Source organism: Anomaloglossus baeobatrachus, chromosome 11 (genome assembly GCF_048569485.1).
Source record: "Anomaloglossus baeobatrachus isolate aAnoBae1 chromosome 11, aAnoBae1.hap1, whole genome shotgun sequence".
Classification (NCBI taxonomy): domain Eukaryota; kingdom Metazoa; phylum Chordata; class Amphibia; order Anura; family Aromobatidae; genus Anomaloglossus; species Anomaloglossus baeobatrachus.
Genome location: NC_134363.1, coordinates 33,899,615 through 33,921,426, shown reverse-complemented (window position 1 = coordinate 33,921,426; position 21,812 = coordinate 33,899,615). Strand labels below are relative to the sequence as shown.

The 21,812-nt window shown below is 53.1% G+C and overlaps 1 protein-coding gene across 1 annotated transcript in view; it reads left to right on the top strand.

Annotated features, from left to right (window-relative positions):
* MEGF8 (multiple EGF like domains 8) overlaps positions 1-21,812 on the top strand; it is an 89,413-nt gene that overhangs the window by 58,475 nt on the left and 9,126 nt on the right. Inside the window, exons 27-37 of the mRNA XM_075328009.1 lie at positions 4,093-4,203; positions 4,997-5,115; positions 5,197-5,401; positions 5,483-5,654; positions 5,733-5,896; positions 8,632-8,776; positions 10,055-10,286; positions 17,410-17,539; positions 19,685-19,895; positions 19,973-20,187; positions 21,551-21,758. Of these exons, the coding sequence (XP_075184124.1) occupies positions 4,093-4,203; positions 4,997-5,115; positions 5,197-5,401; positions 5,483-5,654; positions 5,733-5,896; positions 8,632-8,776; positions 10,055-10,286; positions 17,410-17,539; positions 19,685-19,895; positions 19,973-20,187; positions 21,551-21,758 (1,912 nt within the window). The remainder of the gene's footprint in view (positions 1-4,092; positions 4,204-4,996; positions 5,116-5,196; positions 5,402-5,482; positions 5,655-5,732; positions 5,897-8,631; positions 8,777-10,054; positions 10,287-17,409; positions 17,540-19,684; positions 19,896-19,972; positions 20,188-21,550; positions 21,759-21,812) is intronic.

Sequence of the window (21,812 nt, the reverse complement as noted above, 5' to 3'; positions counted from 1 at the left end):
CAGTGAGCATGCTCAGCAGTGTCTGTAGCAGTGATTATGCTCAGTGGTGTCTGTAGCAGTGATTATGCTCAGCAGTGTCTGTAGCAGTGATTATGCTCAGCAGTGTCTGTAGCAGTGAGCATGCTCAGCAGTGTCTGTAGCAGTGAGCATGCTCAGTGGTGTCTGTAGCAGTGATTATGCTCAGCAGTGTCTGTAGCAGGGAGCATGCTCAGCAGTGTCTGTAGCAGTGAGTATGCTCAGCAGTATCTGTAGCGGTGAGCATGCTCAGCAGTGTCTGTAGCGGTGAGCATGCTCAGTGGTGTCTGTAGCAGTGAGCATGCTCAGTGGTGTCTGTAGCAGTGATTATGCTCAGCAGTGTCTGTAGCAGGGAGCATGCTCAGCAGTGTCTGTAGCAGGGAGCATGCTCAGCGGTGTCTGTAGCAGTGATTATGCTCAGCGGTGTCTGTAGCAGTGAGCATGCTCAGCAGTGTCTGTAGCAGTGAGCATGCTCAGCGGTGTCTGTAGCAGTTATTATGCTCAGCAGTGTCTGTAGCAGGGAGCATGCTCAGCAGTGTCTGTAGCAGGGAGCATGCTCAGCGGTGTCTGTAGCAGGGAGCATGCTCAGCAGTGTCTGTAGCAGTGAGTATGCTCAGCAGTATCTGTAGCAGGGAGCATGCTCAGCAGTGTCTGTAGTGGTGATTATGCTCAGCGGTGTCTAGCAGGGAGCATGCTCAGCGGTGTCTGTATTAGTGAGCATGCTCAGCGGTGTCTGTAGCAGTGAGCATGCTCAGCGGTGTCTGTAGTGGTGATTATACTCAGCAGTGTCTGTAGCAGGGAGCATGCTCAGCAGTGTCTGTAGCAGTGAGCATGCTCAGCAGTGTCTGTAGCGGTGACCATGCTCAGCAGTGTCTGTAGCGGTGAGCATGCTCAGCAGTGTCTGTAGCGGTGAGCATGCTCAGCGGTGTCTGTAGCGGTGAGTATGCTCAGCAGTGTCTGTAGCGGTGAGTATGCTCAGCAGTGTCTGTAGCGGTGAGTATGCTCAGCAGTGTCTGTAGCAGTGAGCATGCTCAGCGGTGTCTGTAGCGGTGAGTATGCTCAGCAGTGTCTGTAGCGGTGAGTATGCTCAGCAGTGTCTGTAGCGGTGAGCATGCTCAGCGGTGTCTGTATTAGTGAGCATGCTCAGCGGTGTCTGTAGCAGTGAGCATGCTCAGCGGTGTCTGTAGCAGTGAGCATGCTCAGCGGTGTCTGTAGCAGTGAGCATGCTCAGCGGTGTCTGTAGCAGGGAGCATGCTCAGCGGTGTCTGTAGCAGTGAGCATGCTCAGCGGTGTCTGTAGCAGGGAGCATGCTCAGCGGTGTCTGTAGCAGTGAGCATGCTCAGCGGTGTCTGTAGCAGTGAGCATGCTCAGCGGTGTCTAGCAGTGAGCATGCTCAGCAGTGTCTGTAGCAGTGAGCATGCTCAGCGGTGTCTGTAGCAGTGAGCATGCTCAGCGGTGTCTGTAGCAGTGAGCATGCTCAGCTGTGTCTGTAGCAGTGAGCATGCTCAGCGGTGTCTGTAGCAGTGAGCATGCTCAGCAGTGTCTGTAGCGGTGAGCATGCTCAGCAGTGTCTGTAGCAGTGAGCATGCTCAGCGGTGTCTGTAGCAGTGAGCATGCTCAGCAGTGTCTGTAGCAGTGAGCATGCTCAGCAGTGTCTGTAGCAGTGAGCATGCTCAGCGGTGTCTGTAGCAGTGAGCATGCTCAGCGGTGTCTGTAGCAGGGAGCATGCTCAGTGGTGTCTGTAGCAGGGAGCATGCTCAGCAGTGTCTGTAGCAGTGAGCATGCTCAGCGGTGTCTGTAGTGGTGATTATGCTCAGCAGTGTCTGTAGCAGGGAGCATGCTCAGTGGTGTCTGTAGCAGTGAGCATGCTCAGCGGTGTCTGTAGCGGTGAGTATGCTCAGCGGTGTCTGTAGCAGCGAGCATGCTCAGCGGTGTGTGTAGCGGTGAGCATGCTCAGCAGTGTCTGTAGCGGTGAGCATGCTCAGCGGTGTCTAGCAGTGAGCATGCTCAGCGGTGTCTGTAGCAGTGAGCATGCTCAGCGGTGTCTGTAGCGGTGAGTATGCTCAGCGGTGTCTGTAGCAGTGAGCATGCTCAGCAGTGTCTGTAGCAGTGATTATGCTCAGTGGTGTCTGTAGCAGTGATTATGCTCAGCAGTGTCTGTAGCAGTGATTATGCTCAGCAGTGTCTGTAGCAGTGAGCATGCTCAGCAGTGTCTGTAGCAGTGAGCATGCTCAGTGGTGTCTGTAGCAGTGATTATGCTCAGCAGTGTCTGTAGCAGGGAGCATGCTCAGCAGTGTCTGTAGCAGTGAGTATGCTCAGCAGTATCTGTAGCGGTGAGCATGCTCAGCAGTGTCTGTAGCGGTGAGCATGCTCAGTGGTGTCTGTAGCAGTGAGCATGCTCAGTGGTGTCTGTAGCAGTGATTATGCTCAGCAGTGTCTGTAGCAGGGAGCATGCTCAGCAGTGTCTGTAGCAGGGAGCATGCTCAGCGGTGTCTGTAGCAGTGATTATGCTCAGCGGTGTCTGTAGCAGTGAGCATGCTCATCAGTGTCTGTAGCAGTGAGCATGCTCAGCGGTGTCTGTAGCAGTTATTATGCTCAGCAGTGTCTGTAGCAGGGAGCATGCTCAGCAGTGTCTGTAGCAGGGAGCATGCTCAGCGGTGTCTGTAGCAGGGAGCATGCTCAGCAGTGTCTGTAGCAGTGAGTATGCTCAGCAGTATCTGTAGCAGGGAGCATGCTCAGCAGTGTCTGTAGTGGTGATTATGCTCAGCGGTGTCTAGCAGGGAGCATGCTCAGCGGTGTCTGTATTAGTGAGCATGCTCAGCGGTGTCTGTAGCAGTGAGCATGCTCAGCGGTGTCTGTAGTGGTGATTATACTCAGCAGTGTCTGTAGCAGGGAGCATGCTCAGCAGTGTCTGTAGCAGTGAGCATGCTCAGCAGTGTCTGTAGCGGTGACCATGCTCAGCAGTGTCTGTAGCGGTGAGCATGCTCAGCAGTGTCTGTAGCGGTGAGCATGCTCAGCGGTGTCTGTAGCGGTGAGTATGCTCAGCAGTGTCTGTAGCGGTGAGTATGCTCAGCAGTGTCTGTAGCGGTGAGTATGCTCAGCAGTGTCTGTAGCAGTGAGCATGCTCAGCGGTGTCTGTAGCGGTGAGTATGCTCAGCAGTGTCTGTAGCGGTGAGTATGCTCAGCAGTGTCTGTAGCGGTGAGCATGCTCAGCGGTGTCTGTATTAGTGAGCATGCTCAGCGGTGTCTGTAGCAGTGAGCATGCTCAGCGGTGTCTGTAGCAGTGAGCATGCTCAGCGGTGTCTGTAGCAGTGAGCATGCTCAGCGGTGTCTGTAGCAGGGAGCATGCTCAGCGGTGTCTGTAGCAGTGAGCATGCTCAGCGGTGTCTGTAGCAGGGAGCATGCTCAGCGGTGTCTGTAGCAGTGAGCATGCTCAGCGGTGTCTGTAGCAGTGAGCATGCTCAGCGGTGTCTAGCAGTGAGCATGCTCAGCAGTGTCTGTAGCAGTGAGCATGCTCAGCGGTGTCTGTAGCAGTGAGCATGCTCAGCGGTGTCTGTAGCAGTGAGCATGCTCAGCTGTGTCTGTAGCAGTGAGCATGCTCAGCGGTGTCTGTAGCAGTGAGCATGCTCAGCAGTGTCTGTAGCGGTGAGCATGCTCAGCAGTGTCTGTAGCAGTGAGCATGCTCAGCGGTGTCTGTAGCAGTGAGCATGCTCAGCAGTGTCTGTAGCAGTGAGCATGCTCAGCAGTGTCTGTAGCAGTGAGCATGCTCAGCGGTGTCTGTAGCAGTGAGCATGCTCAGCGGTGTCTGTAGCAGGGAGCATGCTCAGCGGTGTCTGTAGCAGTGAGCATGCTCAGCGGTGTCTGTAGCAGTGAGCATGCTCAGCAGTGTCTGTATCGTTGCTGTTCTCTTTAGTTGACATGCCATTAAAGTCTTTGCTCAGGAGCCCCCCTATACCCCCCATACCCGCGGCAGAGCTGCCCCTAATTGAGCGCCGATTAGCCATGACAAACACTGATTACCGCTTTATAGAATTAGCGACATTTTGCATTAACGACGCCTTTGTCTCTTTAATCCAGACACTCGGCGTTTGCTTCTGCTCCCCCGGTTATGCCGGAGAAGACTGCTCCATCCGCTTGGACTCTGGGAAGGTCGTGTGGGAAAGTCTTATGGACCCTCAGCTCACAGCGGTCAGTCATTATGTCCCTTAAATCCTTGAAAGGGGTTTTCCTGTGTCAGAAAATCCCTCTTCCCTGAGTGCAGCTTATTTAAAAACAAACAAACAAACAAAAACCGTTCTTTACTCCCCCTCCCAAGGTCCAGCACAAAGTCCCTGCCGCTGCTTCCAGCGTTAATTGGCTGCAGCAGTGCAGACGATCAATGAGTTGTGCATGTGATGTTGATGAGATGTCAGCGCTGCAGACACTGGAGCAGTGATGGAGTGCTGGACCTGGGGAGGGTGAGTAAAGCTCTTTATTTTTTTTTTTTTAAAAGATCTTTACTCACCCTCCCCAGGTCCATCACTGAGTCTCCATCACTGCTCCAGTGCTTCATTGCAGACGATTAACACTGGAAGCAGCGGCAGAGACTCAGTGCTGGACCTGGGGAGGGTGAGTAAAGCACTTTATTTAAAAAAAAAAGATCTTTACTCACCCTCCCCAGGTCCATCACTGAGTTTCCATCACTGCTCCAGTGCTTCATTGCAGACGATTAACACTGGAAAAAGCGGCAGAGACTCAGTGCTGGACCTGGTGAGGGTGAGTAAAGCACTTTATTTAAAAAAAAAGATCTTTACTCACCCTCCCCAGGTCCATCACTGAGTTTCCATCACTGCTCCAGTGCTTCATTGCAGACGATTAACACTGGAAAAAGCGGCAGAGACTCAGTGCTGGACCTGGGGAGGGTGCGTAAAGGACTTTTTTTTTTTTTTTTTAAATAAGTAAATAAAGCTTATCTCCAGTGTTTAAACACTTGTGTCTCCAGGATACAGCGAGTCGCTTCCTGCACCGGCTGGGTCACACCATGGTGGAGGGGCCGGATAACACTCTCTGGATGTTCGGGGGTCTGTCTCTGAGGGACGGCGTGCTGGGAAGTGTCTATAGGTAGCCTTCATGTCGCCATAAATCGCATTGCTGCGCACCTGTCCTACTGTCATCATCTGTACTCCTTTTTTTTCCCTGTAGGTACTCCATCTCCGAGCGCCGCTGGACCCAGATGTTAGCCGGGACCGAGGGCGGCGGTCCGGGCCCGAGCCCCCGTTACTTCCACGCCGCCGCGTACAATACCCTCCGTAACGCCATGTACATCATGGGCGGCCTCACAAACTACGGAGCCTTCAGTGACTTCTGGGTGCTGAACCTCACTACTCTACAGTGGAGGAAGGAGCTGGTGAGCGCGCGGCTCCTCTCCTCCGCCGTTTTCCCTTCCTCCTCCACACTCCTGACATTGTCGTTTCTTCTTTTCTCCCAGGATCCCCTCCTGCCGCCCGTGGCTGGCCACACCCTCACCCCACGTCGTGGATCCTCGCTGGTTTTGATTGGAGGATATTCGCCCGAGAATGGATTCAATAACCGGGTGCTGGAGTATAACATTGAATTGGAGATCTGGAGCGTGGGGCACCACACCGGCACGCCGCCCACCGGTCAGACCTCGGGGTTTACTAAGGGGAATCCCCCCAGGACATTTTGAGCCCCTATTATTATCCCTCTGTCTGTTGCAGGTCTGTACGGACATTCCACCGTGTACCACGAGGCCACGGATGCCTTTTTTGTCTTTGGCGGCCATCGATTCCACGTAGAGGCCGTGACCCCGTCCCCTGAGCTGTACAGCCTGTATTACCCTAATCTGACATGGAGCCTGCTCGCCCCTTCCCAGGGAAGAAAGGTAACTGCCAGCAATGGCGACTGTCAGCACCCAGAGAAGAGGAGGAAGAGCGTCAGAGAATGGAGGGGCTATTCAGGACTGTAGATAGTAGCCCTCCAGTATCCTAGACCACCAGGGGTGCAGGCATTACCTCCAGTGCTCTAGACCACCAGAGATGCAGCCATTACCCTACAGTACCCTAGACCACCAGGGATGCAGGCATTACCTCTCCACTGCCCTAGACCACCAGAGATGCAGCCATTACCCTACAGTACCCTAGACCACCAGGGAAGCAGGCATTACCTCCAGTACCCTAGACCACCAGGGATGCAGGCATTACCTCTCCACTGCCCTAGACCACCAGGGAAGCAGGCATTACCTCCAGTACCCTAGACCACCAGGGATGCAGGCATTACCTCTCCACTGCCCTAGACCACCAGGGATGTTTGCAGTAGAATTCCAGTACCATATATTACTAGGGATCTACATTACTTCCAGTGCCCTATACCACCAGGGATGCAGGCATTACCTATCCAGTGCCCTGGACCACTAGGGATGTAGGTAGTAGCCCTCCAGTGCCCTAGATCACCAGGGATGTAGACATTACACTACAGTACCCTAGATTACCAGGCATGTATGCAATAGCCCTCCAGTGCCCTAGACCACCAGGGATGCAGACATTACCTCTTCAGTGCCCTAGACCACCAGGGATGTAGGCAATAGCCCTCCAGTGCCCTAGACCACCGTGGATGTAGGCAGTAGCCCTCCAGTGCCCTAGACCACCAGGGATGTAGTTAGTAGCCCTCCAGTGCCCTAGACCACCAGGGATGTAGGTAGTAGCCCTCCAGTGCCCTAGACCACCAGGGATGTAGGTAGTAGCCCTCCAGTGCCCTAGACCACCAGGGATGTAGGTAGTAGCCCTCCAGTGCCCTAGACCACCAGGGATGTAGGTAGTAGCCCTCCAGTGCCCTAGACCACCAGGGATGTAGGTAGTAGCCCTCCAGTTCCCTAGACCACCAGGGGTGCAGGCATTACCTGTCCAGTGCCATAGACCACCAGGGATACAGGCATTACCTCTTCAGTACCCTAGATCACCAGGGATGCAGCCATTATCTATTCAGTGCCCTAGACCACCAGGGATGCAGTCATTACCTCTCCACTGCTCTAGACCACGAGGGATGCAGACATTACCTCTTCAGTGCCCTAGACCACCAGGGATGCAGACATTACCTCTCCAGTGCCGTAGACCACCAGGGATGCAGGCATTACCTCTCCAATGCCATAGAGCACCATGGATGTAGTCATTACCTCTTCAGTGTCCAGACCTCCAGGGATGCAGGCATTACCTATCCAGTGCTCTAGACCACCATGAATGTAGGCAGTAGCCCTCCAGTGCCCTAGACCACCAGGGATGCAGACATTACCTCTTCAGTGCCCTAGACCACCAGGGATGCAGCCATTACCCTACAGTACTTTAGATTACCAAGGATGTATGCAATAGCCCTCCAGTGCTCTCGACCACCAGGAATGCAGCTATTACCTCTCCAGTGCTCTAGACCACCAGGGATGCAGCCATGACCCTACAGTACCCTAGATCACCGTAGATGCAGGCATTACCTATCCACTGCCCTAGACCACCAGGGATGTAGACAATACCTCTTCAGTGCCCTAGACCACCAGGGATGCAGCCATTACCCTACAGTACCCTAGATTACCAGGGATGTAGGCAATAGCCCTCCAGTGCTTTAGACCACCAGGAATGCAGCTATTACCTCTCCAGTGCTTTAGACCACCAGGGATGCAGACATTACCTCTCCACTGCCCTAGACCACCAGGGATGCAGGCATTACCTCTCCAGTGCTTTAGACCACCAGGGATGCAGACATTACCTCTCCACTGCCCTAGACCACCAGGGATGCAGGCATTACCTCTCCAGTGCTATAGACCACCAGGGATGCAGGCATTACCTCTCCAGTGCTATAGACCACCAGGGATGCAGGCATTACCTCTCCAGTGCTATAGACCACCAGGGATGCAGGCATTACCTCTCCACTGCCCTAGACCACCAGGGATGCAGGCATTACCTCTCCACTGCCCTAGACCACCAGGGATGCAGGCATTACCTCTCCACTGCCCTAGACCACCAGGGATGCAGGCATTACCTATCCAGTGCTCTAGACCACCAGGGATACAGGCATTAACCCCCTGTAGTACTTTACAAAACCAGGGATGAAGGCAAATAACGACCTTAAACGGTTTTCTGACAAACAAATTTCATTATAAAGTTCATTTTAATCAATAGACCTTGGAATAATAATAATTTCCACCATTGGATGTGTTTCTATAAAATGCTCCTGTGCTGAGATAATATATATGCGTCCCTGCTGTGTACTGTGTAATGGCCGTGTCTGACCGTACAGGACGTGGTCTGATCATACCACATCTCCAAGGCAGGGGAGGACACAAAAGAATATAAAGATATTACAGCACAGGATCAGAGATGATTCTTTGTGTGAGGTAAAACATTTTTCTGCCTGATTTTAAAAAATGTTTTACCTCACAAAAAGAATTGGTTGTGATCCCGCGCTGTAATGTCTGTATACTCTCTTTTGCGTCCTCCCCAGCCCAGGAATTGTGGTATGATCAGACCAGATCCCTGCCCGGTCAGACACAGCCATTACACAGTACACAGCAGGGGTAGATCAGCTGCGCATCGTTTGTCTTATGCATTTTTCTCCCTTTTTTTTCTTTTTTAGCCTTTGTCTCATTTCTTCCACGTCGCTGCTGTGTTAAAGGACACCATGATTGTAGTGGGAGGACGCACCGAGCACCAGGAGTACAGCAATCAGGTCCTCTTCTACCAGATCCACTGCAACGCCTGGATAAGACCTAATAGAACTGGTAAGGAGGAGGGTCGTCACTATGTACAGGGAGTGATGTCCATTAGTGATGAGCTCAAGTACTGAGCACCCGAGCATGGTAGTGCCCGCTCATCACTAGTTACCAGTACTGAGCACCCGAGCATGGTAGTGCCCGCTCATCACTAGTTACCAGTACTGAGCACCTGAGCATGGTAGTGCCCGCTCATCACTAGTTACGAGTACTGAGCACCTGATCATGGTAGTGCCCGCTCATCACTAGTTACCAGTACTGAGCACCTGAGCATGGTAGTGCCCGCTCATCACTAGTTACGAGTACAGAGCACCTGAGCATGGTAGTGTCCGTTCATCACTAGTTACGAGTACAGAGCACCCAAGCATGGTAGTGTCCGCTCATCACTAGTTACGAGTACAGAGCACCCGAGCATGGTAGTGCCCGCTCATCACTAGTTACGAGTACAGAGCACCCGAGCATGGTAGTGCCCGCTCATCACTAGTTACGAGTACTGAGCACCCGAGCATGGTAGTGCCCGCTCATCACTAGTTACGAGTACTGAGCACCCAAGCATGGTAGTGTCCGCTCATCACTAGTTACGAGTACAGAGCACCCGAGCATGGTAGTGTCCGCTCATCACTAGTTACGAGTACAGAGCACCCGAGCATGGTAGTGCCCACTCATCACTAGTTACCAGTACTGAGCACCTGAGCATGGTAGTGCCCGCTCATCACTAGTTACCAGTATTGAGCACCTGAGCATGGTAGTGCCCGCTCATCACTAGTTACGAGTACTGAGCACCCGAGCATGGTAGTGCCCGCTCATCACTAGTTACTAGTACCGAGCACCTGAGCATGGTAGTGCCCGCTGATCACTAGTTACGAGTACAGAGCACCCGAGCATGGTAGTGCCCGCTCATCACTAGTTACGAGTACAGAGCACCTGAGCATGGTAGTGCCCGCTGATCACTAGTTACGAGTACTGAGCACCCGAGCATGGTAGTGCCCGCTCATCACTAGTTACTAGTACCGAGCACCTGAGCATGGTAGTGCCCGCTGATCACTAGTTACTAGTACCGAGCACCCGAGCATGGTAGTGCCCGCTCATCACTAGTTACGAGTACAGAGCACCCGAGCATGGTAGTGCCCGCTCATCACTACTGTCAATCACTCTATGGGTGGGAAGGTCCAATCTGGGCTGCTGGTATGTTTTCCTCCCGCCATTGTATCCGCTCACTGTTCCGCTGATTGCTGAGCATTGTAACTTTTTCATCCCTCATGTACTTATATCTCCTTCTCTTCTTAGATCTCATATTGGGCGTCCCCATGAACGAGTCAATAGGACACGCCGTGGCCGTGGTGGGTGGCCGGCTGTATCTCTCGGGAGGTTTTAATGGCGTCGCCCTGGGCCGCATGGTGACGTTGTCTGTTCCTTCGGACCCCTGTATGCTGTTCAGCTCTCCCTCCTCCTGCAATCAGAGCGCCGGCAGTTGCGTCTGGTGTCAGTACAGCTGCATGTCGGCCGACATCGCCGAGAGGTGAGATAGCGAGTGTGATGACGGCGCAGGTTGTTGAACGGTGCAAGCGCCAAGCGCAGTGCATGTCAACGGTCAATGAAGGTCTGTTCCGGCTGTCTGGTTCTTTTCTCTTGATGGTTGGGCCCTTCAGAAGAGAAAACTGGCCAAAAGGACATAGTCCTTCATCCGAAAGGGGGCATCTGGGTCTTGGTTGAGGGACCAGGGTGCCCTTAATGCCTGTGACTTCTTGAGTAATCTGATCCAGTTTGGCTCCAAAGAGCCGAGACCCTTGGAAGGGTAGACCGGTGAGAGACTTCTTAGATGCTGGGTCTACATGCCAAGCTTTGACTTCTTAGTCTTCACATTCAAAGACTCAAGTCTCACCAAGTCTCTCAATTTGGAGGCCTGTTTGGAATCCAGATCGGTATCTGAATTGGACATTGGGTTGGACTTGAAAGCAACCTTAGGTTCTGAAGAACTGGAACAAGAGTGAGGGACCATTCCAGGTGAAGGGGATCTGGAACCAGGACTTGGATCAAATCATTTTTTGGCATCTCTTGACGGGGCTGAAGCTACGGAGAGATCTGGTGGTGGGTTCTGACTCAATGTGGGAGGTGATTAGGGATCCTGAGGGAGGAACAGAGATTAGGGTCTGAGAGACCTACTGAGGAAGAGACATGGACCACACAGGGGAGTTCGGCGTCCTCTCTTCCGGGAAGCTCTCTACAATCGGACCAGAGGGGGAATGAGGGTCCTGAAGAAAGCTCCATCGGAAACCTCTGGCAATACATCCTGGGATTTTGAACCTACTCTCTCCAGGCACCATCTTGCTCTGGTGGACGATCGGGCCGGAGGGGAACGGGCAATGACTGTCCGCCTGCTCAACTGAATGCTCTTCATGGTGTTCATGGTTAGGGTCCTTCCATAAAGACCAGAGATGATACCTAGTGGTGGGTTGCATAATGAAGGCAGCGATTACACTCAGTTTTCCTCTGTATCTTGAAGAAAACAGAACAGATTTTGGGTAGAAATGGGTCTGGGAGTAGACCTGTGTCCACCTCCGGAGCTTCCTGGAGCTTCCCCGATTTGTGAGGTTGTAGGAACTTGTGTTACAGTTTGTATGTTTCTTGCATTAATACTTTTTCTCTGTATTTTTTTTCTTTGTCGCTCCATTGGGAGACCCAGACAATTGGGTGTATAGCTTCTGCCTCCGGAGGCCACACAAAGTATTACACTTAAAAGTGTAAAGCCCCTCCCCTTCTGCCTATACACCCCCCCGTGCATCACGGGCTCCTCAGTTTTTATGCTTTGTGGAAGGAGGCACACATCCACGCAAGCTCCACATGTTAGTCAGCAGCAGCTGCTGACTATGTCGGATGGAAGAAAAGAGGGCCCATAACAGGGCCCCCGGCATGCTCCCTTCTCACCCCACTCTGGTCGGCGGTGTTGTTAAGGTTGAGGTACCCATTGCGGGTACATAGGCAGGAGCCACATGCTGTTTTCCTTCCCCATCCCTTAAGGGCTCTGGGTGAAGTGGGATCCTAATCGGTCTCCAGACACTGGGACCGTGCTCCCTCCGCAGCCCCTGGAGAATCTGCTGGACAGGAGCCGGGTATCGTCAGGGACAAGGCCCTGCTACTGTGAGGTACTCTGTGTCCCCTTGGGGACAGCGCATGGAGCGCTTGTGTCATACACGCTGCAGCACTGCTGGGTGTGTTAGTGCGCCGGGACTACCGCGCTGACCGCGCTTGTTTGCCGGCCGCGCTTGTAACTTTAGTCCCCGGCTTCTGCGGCCTAGTACCGCACACTCCCGCCCCCGGGCGGGCCTGTCAGTCAGGGGAAGGGAGGGACGCTGCATTGGACGTCAGCGCTGAGGGCTGGAGCATACTTTGTATCCTCCTCCCCCCTCACTCAGCACAGTGGGGCACCAGATTCCCGCACTTTCTAGGGCACGCCAACGGCCTCCTCCTCCTCACAGAACGCCGACAGCCATTCCTGTCAGCACTTTCTGACGCTGGAGAGGAGAGACAACAGGCTCTGGGAGGCCCAGGCAGGGATCTGGTGGTCACACAACCGCTTTGAGCGGTCGGTAAGCCGCACCTGTTAGGTGCTGGCCCCCCTGGGCGCTGCAGTGTATATATATATAGGCTTATATGCTATACATTTACTCTGCAAGGTCGCACTGTTGGTTTTTGGCTATATACCCTCCTGGTTTGTACTCAGAGGGGACAACAGCATGTCGTCTGCAAAAAGCAAGGGTGCCAAAGCACAGGCTTACTTTGCAACCTGTACCTCATGTGCGGCTATGCTACCGGCAGGTTCCACCTACCCTCATTGTGTGCAATGCTCGGTCCCTGTGGCACTTACTCAGCCGGAGCCTCTGCTACAGGTGGCCCAAGTGGAACCACCTGCTACCACTGTCCAGGTGACAGGGACGGAGTTTGCAGTATTCGCTGACAAACTATCTGAGAGTATGGATAAATGGTCTGCTAAGATACTAGAGGCCTTGCAGTCCAGGCCGGTAACACAGGCCCCGGGCACTGTTGATTCATTGACCCCAGGCCCCCCTCAGTTGGAGCAGCAAAGTGCTCCTGGGGTGACTCATAGGTCCCAAGGTGAGGTCTCTGACACAGACCGCAGTCCCAGACCACCTAAGCGGGGTCGCTGGGAGCCCCCCTCGACCTCATCACACTGCTCAGGGTCTCAGCAGGAGGACTCTAGAGGATGAAGCGGAGGTGGCAGATCAGGATTCTGATCCTGAGGCCGCTCTCAACCTAGATACACCTGATGGTGACACCATAGTGAATGACCTTATAGCGTCCATCAATCAGGTGTTGGATATTTCTCTCCCAGCTCCTCCAATTGAGGAGTCAGCTTCTCAGGAGAAATTCCGTTTCAGGTTTCCCAAGCGTACAGTGAGTTCGTTTCTGGATCACTCCGACTTCAGAGAGGCAGTCCAGAAACACCGAGCTTGTCCAGATAAGCGCTTTTCTAAGCGCCTTAAGGACACACGTTATCCCTTTCCCCCTGACGTTGTCAAGGGCTGGGCTCAGTGTCCCAAGGTGGATCCTCCAGTCTCCAGACTGGCGGCTAGATCCATAGTTGCAGTGGAAGATGGGGCTTCACTCAAAGATGCCACTGACAGACAGATGGAGCTCTGGTTAAAGTCCATCTATGAAGCTATCGGCGCGTCTTTTGCTCCAGCATTCGCAGCCGTATGGGCACTCCAAGCTATCTCAGCTTGTCACGCGCAGATTAATGCAGTCACACGTGCCTCTGCTCCGCAGGTGGTGTCATTAACCTCTCAGGCGTCGGCGTTTGCGTCCTACGCCATTAATGCTATCCTGGACTCTGCGAGCCGTACGGCGGTAGCATCCGCCAATTCGGTGGCAGTTCGCAGGGCCATGTGGCTACGTGAATGGAAGGCAGACTCTGCTTCCAAAAAGTTCTTAACCGGTTTGCCATTTTTCTGGCGACCGCCTGTTTGGTGAGCGATTGGATGAAATCATTAAACAATCCAAGGGAAAGGACTCATCCTTACCCCAGTCCAAACCAAACAAACCTCAACACCGGAAGGTACAATCGAGGTTTCGGTCCTTTCGGCCCGCGGGCAGGTCTCAATTCTCCTCGTCCAACAGGTCGCAGAAGGATCAGAGGAACTCCGATTCATGGCGGTCTAAGTCACGTCCTAAAAAGACCGCCGGAGGAACCGCTCCCAAGGCGGCCTCCTCATGACTTTCGACCTGTTCACACCGCATCCTCGGTCGGTGGCAGGCTCTCCCACTTTTGCGACGTCTGGCTGCCACAGGTACAAGACCGTTGGGTGAGAGACGTTCTGTCTCACGGTTACAGGATAGAGTTCAGCTCTCGTCCTCTGACTCGATTCTTCAGAACATCTCCGCCCCCCGAGCGAGCCGATGCTCTTCTTCAGGCGGTGTGCACTCTGAAGGCAGAAGGAGTGGTGATCCCTGTTCCTCTTCAGCAACAGGGTCACGGTTTTTACTCCAACTTGTTTGTGGTGCCAAAAAATGACGGTTCTTTCCGTCCTGTTCTGGACCTAAAACTGCTCAACAAACACGTAAAAACCAGGCGGTTCCGGATGGAATCCCTCCGCTCCGTCATCGCCTCAATGTCCCAAGGAGATTTCCTAGCATCGATCGACATCAAAGATGCTTATCTCCACGTACCGATTGCGCCAGAGCATCAGCGCTTCCTGCGCTTCGCCATAGGGGACGAACACCTTCAGTTCGTGGCACTGCCTTTCGGCCTGGCGACAGCCCCCACGGGTCTTCACCAAGGTCATGGCAACAGTGGTCGCAGTCCTACACTCTCAGGGACACTCGGTGATCCCTTACTTAGACGATCTGCTTGTCAAGGCACCCTCTCGAGTGGCATGCCAACACAGCCTGAACGTTACTCTGGAGACTCTCCAGAGATTCGGGTGGATCATCAATTTCCCAAAGTCAAATCTGACACCGGCCCAATCACTGACATATCTTGGCATGGAGTTTCATACGCTCTCAGCGATAGTGAAGCTTCCGCTGGTCAAACAGCGTTCACTACAGACAGGGGTGCAATCTCTCCTTCAAGGTCAGTCACACCCCTTGAGGCGCCTCATGCACTTCCTAGGGAAGATGGTGGCAGCAATGGAGGCAGTTCCTTTTGCGCAGTTTCATCTGCGTCCTCTTCAATGGGACATTCTCCGCAAATGGGACAGGAAGTCGACGTCCCTCGACAGGAACGTCTCCCTTTCTCAGTCAGCCAAAGCCTCCCTTCGGTGGTGGCTTCTTCCCACTTCATTGTCGAAGGGGAAATCCTTCCTTCCCCCATCCTGGGCTGTGGTCACCACGGACGCGAGTCTGTCAGGGTGGGGAGCGGTCTTTCTCCACCACAGGGCTCAGGGTACCTGGACTCAGCCAGAGTCCGCCCTTCAGATCAATGTTCTGGAGATAAGGGCAGTGTATCTTGCCCTAAAAGCATTCCAGCCGTGGCTGGAGGGCAGGCAGATCCGAGTTCAGTCGGACAACTCCACCGCGGTGGCATACATCAACCACCAAGGCGGAACACGCAGTCGGCAAGCCTTCCAGGAAGTCCGGCGGATTCTGCTGTGGGCGGAAGCCACAGCCTCCACCATATCCGCAGTTCACATCCCGGGCGTAGAAAACTGGGAAGCAGACTTTCTCAGTCGCCAGGGCATGGACGCAGGGGAATGGTCCCTTCACCCGGACGTGTTTCAGGAGATCTGTTGCCGCTGGGGGATGCCGGACGTCGACCTAATGGCGTCCCGGCACAACAACAAGGTCCCGGCATTCATGGCACGGTCTCACGATCACAGAGCTCTGGCGGCAGACGCCTTAGTTCAGGATTGGTCACAGTTTCAACTGCCTTATGTGTTTCCTCCTCTGGCACTGCTTCCCAGAGTGTTACGCAAGATCAGGTCCGACTGCCGCCGCGCCATTCTCGTCGCTCCAGACTGGCCGAGGAGGTCGTGGTACCCGGATCTGTGGCATCTCACGGTGGGTCAACCGTGGGCTATACCAGACCGACCAGACTTGCTGTCTCAAGGGCCGTTTTTCCATCTGAATTCTGCGGCCCTCAACCTGACTGTGTGGCCATTGAGTCCTGGATCCTAGCGTCTTCAGGGTTATCTCAAGAGGTCATTGCCACTATGAGACAGGCCAGGAAACCAACGTCCGCCAAGATCCACCACAGGACGTGGAGGATCGTCTTATCCTGGTGCTCTGATCAGGGTTTTACTCCCTGGCCATTTGCCTTGCCCACTTTTCTTTCCTTCCTTCAATCCGGATTGGAAAAGGGTTTGTCGCTCGGCTCCCTTAAGGGACAAGTCTCGGCGCTCTCTGTGTTTTTTCAGAAGCGCCTAGCCAGACTTCCACAGGTACGCACGTTCCTGCAGGGGGTTTGTCACATAGTCCCTCCTTACAAGCGTCCGTTAGAACCCTGGGATCTGAACAGGGTTCTGATGGCTCTTCAGAAGCCACCTTTCGAGCCTATGAAGGATATTTCTCTTTCTCGCCTTTCGCAGAAAGTGGTTTTTCTGGTAGCAGTCACTTCACTTCGGAGAGTGTCTGAGCTAGCAGCGCTGTCATGCAAAGCTCCTTTCCTGGTGTTTCACCAGGACAAGGTGGTTCTGCGTCCGGTTCCGGAATTTCTCCCTAAGGTGGTATCCCCCTTTCATCTCAATCAGGATATCTCCTTACCTTCTTTTTGTCCTCATCCAGTTCACCAATGTGAAAAGGATTTGCACTTGTTAGATCTGGTGAGAGCACTCAGACTCTACATTTCCCGTACGGCGCCCTTGCGCCGCTCGGATGCACTCTTTGTCCTTGTCGCTGGTCAGCGCAAAGGGTCGCAGGCTTCCAAATCAACCCTGGCTCGGTGGATCAAGGAACCAATTCTCGAAGCCTACCGTTCTTCTGGGCTTCCGGTTCCCTCAGGGCTGAAGGCCCATTCTACCAGAGCCGTGGGTGCGTCCTGGGCTTTGAGGCACCAGGCTACGGCTCAGCAGGTGTGTCAGGCGGCTACCTGGTCGAGCCTGCACACTTTCACGAAACACTATAAGGTGCATACCTATGCTTCGGCAGATGCCAGCCTAGGTAGACGAGTCCTTCAGGCGGCGGTTGCCCACCTGTAGGAAGGGGCCGTGTTACGGCCTATTGCGAGGTATTATTTTACCCACCCAGGGACTGCTTTTCGACGTCCCAATTGTCTGCGTCTCCCAATGGAGCGACAAAGAAGAAGGGAATTTTGTTTACTTACCGTAAATTCCTTTTCTTCTAGCTCCAATTGGGAGACCCAGCACCCGCCCTGTTCCCTTCGGGCTGTTGTTCTTTGTGACACATGTTGTTCATGTTGAATGGTTTTCAGTTTTCCGAATTTCCTTCGGATTGAATTTACTTTAAACCAATTTATAAGTTTCCTCCTTCCTGCTTTTGCACCAAAACTGAGGAGCCCGTGATGCACGGGGGGTGTATAGGCAGAAGGGGAGGGGCTTTACACTTTTAAGTGTAATACTTTGTGTGGCCTCCGGAGGCAGAAGCTATACACCCAATTGTCTGGGTCTCCCAATTGGAGCTAGAAGAAAAGGAATTTACGGTAAGTAAACAAAATTCCCTTCTTTTTGCAGGCGTAGTTGCTCCCAGACGTCTTCCTCCTGCTTCCCATTGCCGAGATCTGCCGATGACTGTAGGAGACTGAAGACCTGCAGCGAGTGTCTGGCCCAGCACCCGCGCTCCATGAGTGCACAGCTGAGCACGGTGAGGGTGGCACCTAGACACCTGTTCACACCTTCCTGTTTTGGAATCAGGGGTTGAGCGCTGCGTGTTTTTTTCCAATTTTCTATCAATCCTAAATCTTGGCACAAACAGCCCTGGATGTGATAAATGAGGTTTTTAATGGATGTCTAAGGAAGGTTCTGCACTTCGGAAAATCATCAAGATCCTCTGCTGCTAGCTCCTGTGTAATCACCGACCAATGACGTCCAAGATGTGCTCAATAGAGACAAGTCTGGAGATGCTACATCCAGGGTGAGACAGGTCTGGAGATGCTACATCCAGGGTGAGACAAGTCTGGAGATGCTACATCCAGGGTGAGACAGGTCTGGAGATGCTACATCCAGGGTGAGACAGGTCCGGAGATGCTACATCTAGGGTGAGACAAATCCGGAGATGCTGCATCCAGGGTGACACAGGTCTGGAGATACTACATCCAGGGTGAGACAGGTCTGCAGATACTACATCCAGGGTGAGACAGGTCTGGAGATGTTACATCCAGGGTGAGACAGGTCTGGAGATGTTACATCCAGGGTGAGACAGGTCTGCAGATACTACATCCAGGGTGAGACAGGTCTGGAGATGTTACATCCAGGGTGAGACAGGTCTGGAGATGCTACATCCAGGGTGAGACAGGTCCGGAGATGCTACATCCAGGGTGAGACAGGTCTGGAGATGCTACATCCAGGGTGAGACAGGTCTGGAGATGCTACATCCAGGGTGAGACAGGTCTGGAGAGGCTACATCCAGGGTGAGACAGGTCTGGAGAGGCTACATCCAGGGTGAGACAGGTATGGAGAGGCTACATCCAGGGTAAGACCAGTATGGAGAGGCTACATCCAGGGCGAGACCAGTATGAAGAGGCTACATCCAGGGTGAGACAGGTATGGAGAGGCTACATCCAGGGTGAGACAGGTATGGAGAGGCTACATCCAAGGTGAGACAGGTATGGAGAGGTTACATCCAGGGTGAGACAGGTCCGGAGATGCTACATCCAGGGTGAGACAGGTCTGGAGATGCTACATCCAGGGTGAGACAGGTCTGGAGAGGCTACATCCAGGGTGAGACAGGTCTGGAGAGGCTACATCCAGGGTGAGACAGGTCTGGAGAGGCTACATCCAGGGTGAGACAGGTATGGAGAGGCTACATCCAGGGTGAGACAGGTCCGGAGATGCTACATCCAGGGTGAGACAGGTCCGGAGATGCTACATCCAGGGTGAGGCAAGTCCGGAGGCGCTGCAGCCAGGTGAGGCAAGTCCAGAGGCGCTGCGGCCAGGGGAGGCAAGTCCGGAGACACTGCAGCCAAGGGAGGCAAGTCCGGAGATGCTACATCCAGGGTGAGGCAAGTCCGGAGGCGCTGCGACCAGGTGAAGAAAGTCCAGAGGCAATACGGCCAGGGGAGGCAAGTCCGGAGACGCTGCAGCCAAGGGAGGCAAGTCCGGAGACGCTGCGGCCAAGGGGTGGCAAGTCCGGAGACGCTGCGGCCAAGGGGTGGCAAGTCCGGAGACGCTGCAGCCAAGGGGTGGCAAGTCCGGAGACACTGCAGCCAAGGGGTGGCAAGTCCGGAGACGCTGCGGCCAAGGGGTGGCAAGTCCGGAGACGCTGCGGCCAAGGGGTGGCAAGTCCGGAGACGCTGCGGCCAAGGGGTGGCAAGTCCGGAGACGCTGCGACCAAGGGGTGGCAAGTCCGGAGACGCTGCGGCCAAGGGGTATTGCTGGTGCCATGGTTGCAGCGTGTTGTCTCTCATCGAGCACATCATGGACATCATTGCAACTGGACTATTACACGGGATGGAGGTCGCCCATATGACGAGAGGTTGGAAAAGTTGGGCTTGTTTAGCTTAGTAAAAAGACGTCTCCGAGGAGATCTCATTTATATGTATAGACACAAAGGACTGGCACATGACTTATTCCTTCCAAAGACAATACTAAGGACCAGGGGGCACTCACTGCGAATGGAAGAAAAGCGATTCCGGTAGCTAAATAGGAAAGGGTTCTTTACAGTTCGAGCAGTTTTTTTATTACACAGTAGCTGCCAGCAGTGGGTCTTGATGATTCTTTCCATCCATCCAGTCCTTTCCCTCTGATTTGTATTTGGCACCATTAAGCTGATCCCCTTGTCCTCTCTCAGGGAGCGCCGCGCTGTAAGTGGTGTACAAACTGTCCGGAGGGCGCCTGTATCGGCAGTGACGGGAGCTGCACTTCCGAAAACGACTGTCGTATTAACCAGCGGGAGATATTCCTGGCCAGCAACTGTTCGGAGATCTCGTGCGAGGCCTCCGATTGCCACAAGTGTATCGCTTCCGGGAAGTGCATGTGGACGCGACAGTTTAAACGCACAGGTGCCGGCTCATCCATGCCCCAAGTTTCTGCCCCCCTGGTCTAATCTCCCCAGTTAATCTCTCTCTTTCCCTCCTAGGTGAGACCCGTCGGATCCTGAGTGTGCAGCCCACCTATGACTGGACGTGCTTCAGCCACTCGTTGCTCAACGTCTCCCCGATGCCGGTGGAATCTTCTCCGCCACTTCCTTGTCCCACTCCATGTTATAACCACAGCACCTGCCACGAGTGTCTCAGCTCTAAGGGGGCAGACGGGGGCTGGCAGCAGTGTGTGTGGAGCGTCGCATTAAAGCAGGTACTTCACTGGGCTTCAATTCTGCAAAAATGACAAAAGAAATGCAGAAATGTATTACTGGTGTTTATAGTCATCAGTTCTCTCCTGTCTGTAGCCTCTCATGACTGTCACAATTATTTACTGTAAGGGTTAGGATTAGTACGTATGAGCGACCTGTATGATCCTCCAGAGCTGCACTCACTATTCTGCTGGTGCAGTCACTGTGTACATACATTACTGATCCTGAGTTACCTCCTGTATTATACTCCAGAGCTGCACTCACTATTCAGCTGGTGCAGTCACTGTCTACATACATTACATTACTTATCCTTTACTGATCCTGAGTTACATCCTGTATTATACTCCAGAGCTGCACTCACTATTCTGCTGGTGCAGTCACTGTGTACATACATTACATTACTGATCCTTAGTTACCTCCTGTATTATACCCCAGAGCTGCACTCACTATTCTGCTGGTGCAGTCATTGTGTACATACATTACATTACTGATCCTGTATTATACTCCAGAGCTGCACTCACTATTCTGCTGGTGCAATCACTGTGTACATACATTGGATTACTTATCCTGAGTTACCTCCTGTATTATATTACATTACTGATCCTGAGCTACCTCCTGTATTATACTCCAGAGCTGCACTCACTATTCTGCTGGTGCAGTCACTGTGTACATACATTGCATTACTGATCCTGAGTTACATCCTGTATTATACTCCAGAGCTGCACTCACTATTCTGCTGGTGCAGTCACTGTGTACTTACATTACATTACTTATCCTTTACTGATCCTGAGTTACATCCTGTATTATACTCCAGAGCTGCACTCACTATTCAGCTGGTGCAGTCACTGTCTACATACATTACATTACTTATCCTTTACTGATCCTGAGTTACATCCTGTATTATACTCCAGAGCTGCACTCACTTTTCTGCTGGTGCAGTCACTGTGTACATACATTACTGATCCCGAGTTACCTCCTGTATTATACTCCAGAGCTGCACTCACTATTCTGCTGGTGCAGTCACTGTGTGCATACATTACATTACTGATCCTGAGTTACCTCCTGTATTATACTCCAGAGCTGCACTCACTATTCTGCTGGTGCAGTCACTGTGTACATACATTACATTACTGATCCTGAGTTACCTCCTGTATTATACTCCAGAGCTGCACTCACTATTCTGCTGGTGCAGTCACTGTGTACATACATTACATTACTGATCCTGAGTTACCTCCTGTATTATACTCCAGAGCTGCACTCACTATTCTGCTGGTGCAGTCACTGTGTACATACATTACATTACATAATGTATATCAAATGTATTATCCATTAGTGACTAATCTTTTCTGATTCCCCCTTCTTTAGTGCATGAGCCCCACTTTCCTGCCTATGCGATGTGCTGCGGGCGCCTGCGGCAGGGTCCTAAGTGGAGCAGAGAATTGCTCTCCCTCCTGTTCCCGTCACACTCATTGTGCCGCCTGCATCCAACACCCCCGCTGCGGCTGGTGCGCCCGGCGAGGAGGCAACGGGGAGGGGAGATGCCTGGAAGGAGGGCTCAGTGGACCCACCCAAGGTAAGACCTACCCGGGCTGGCTGTAGTCTTGCAGCCCCTATGGATATATCATCG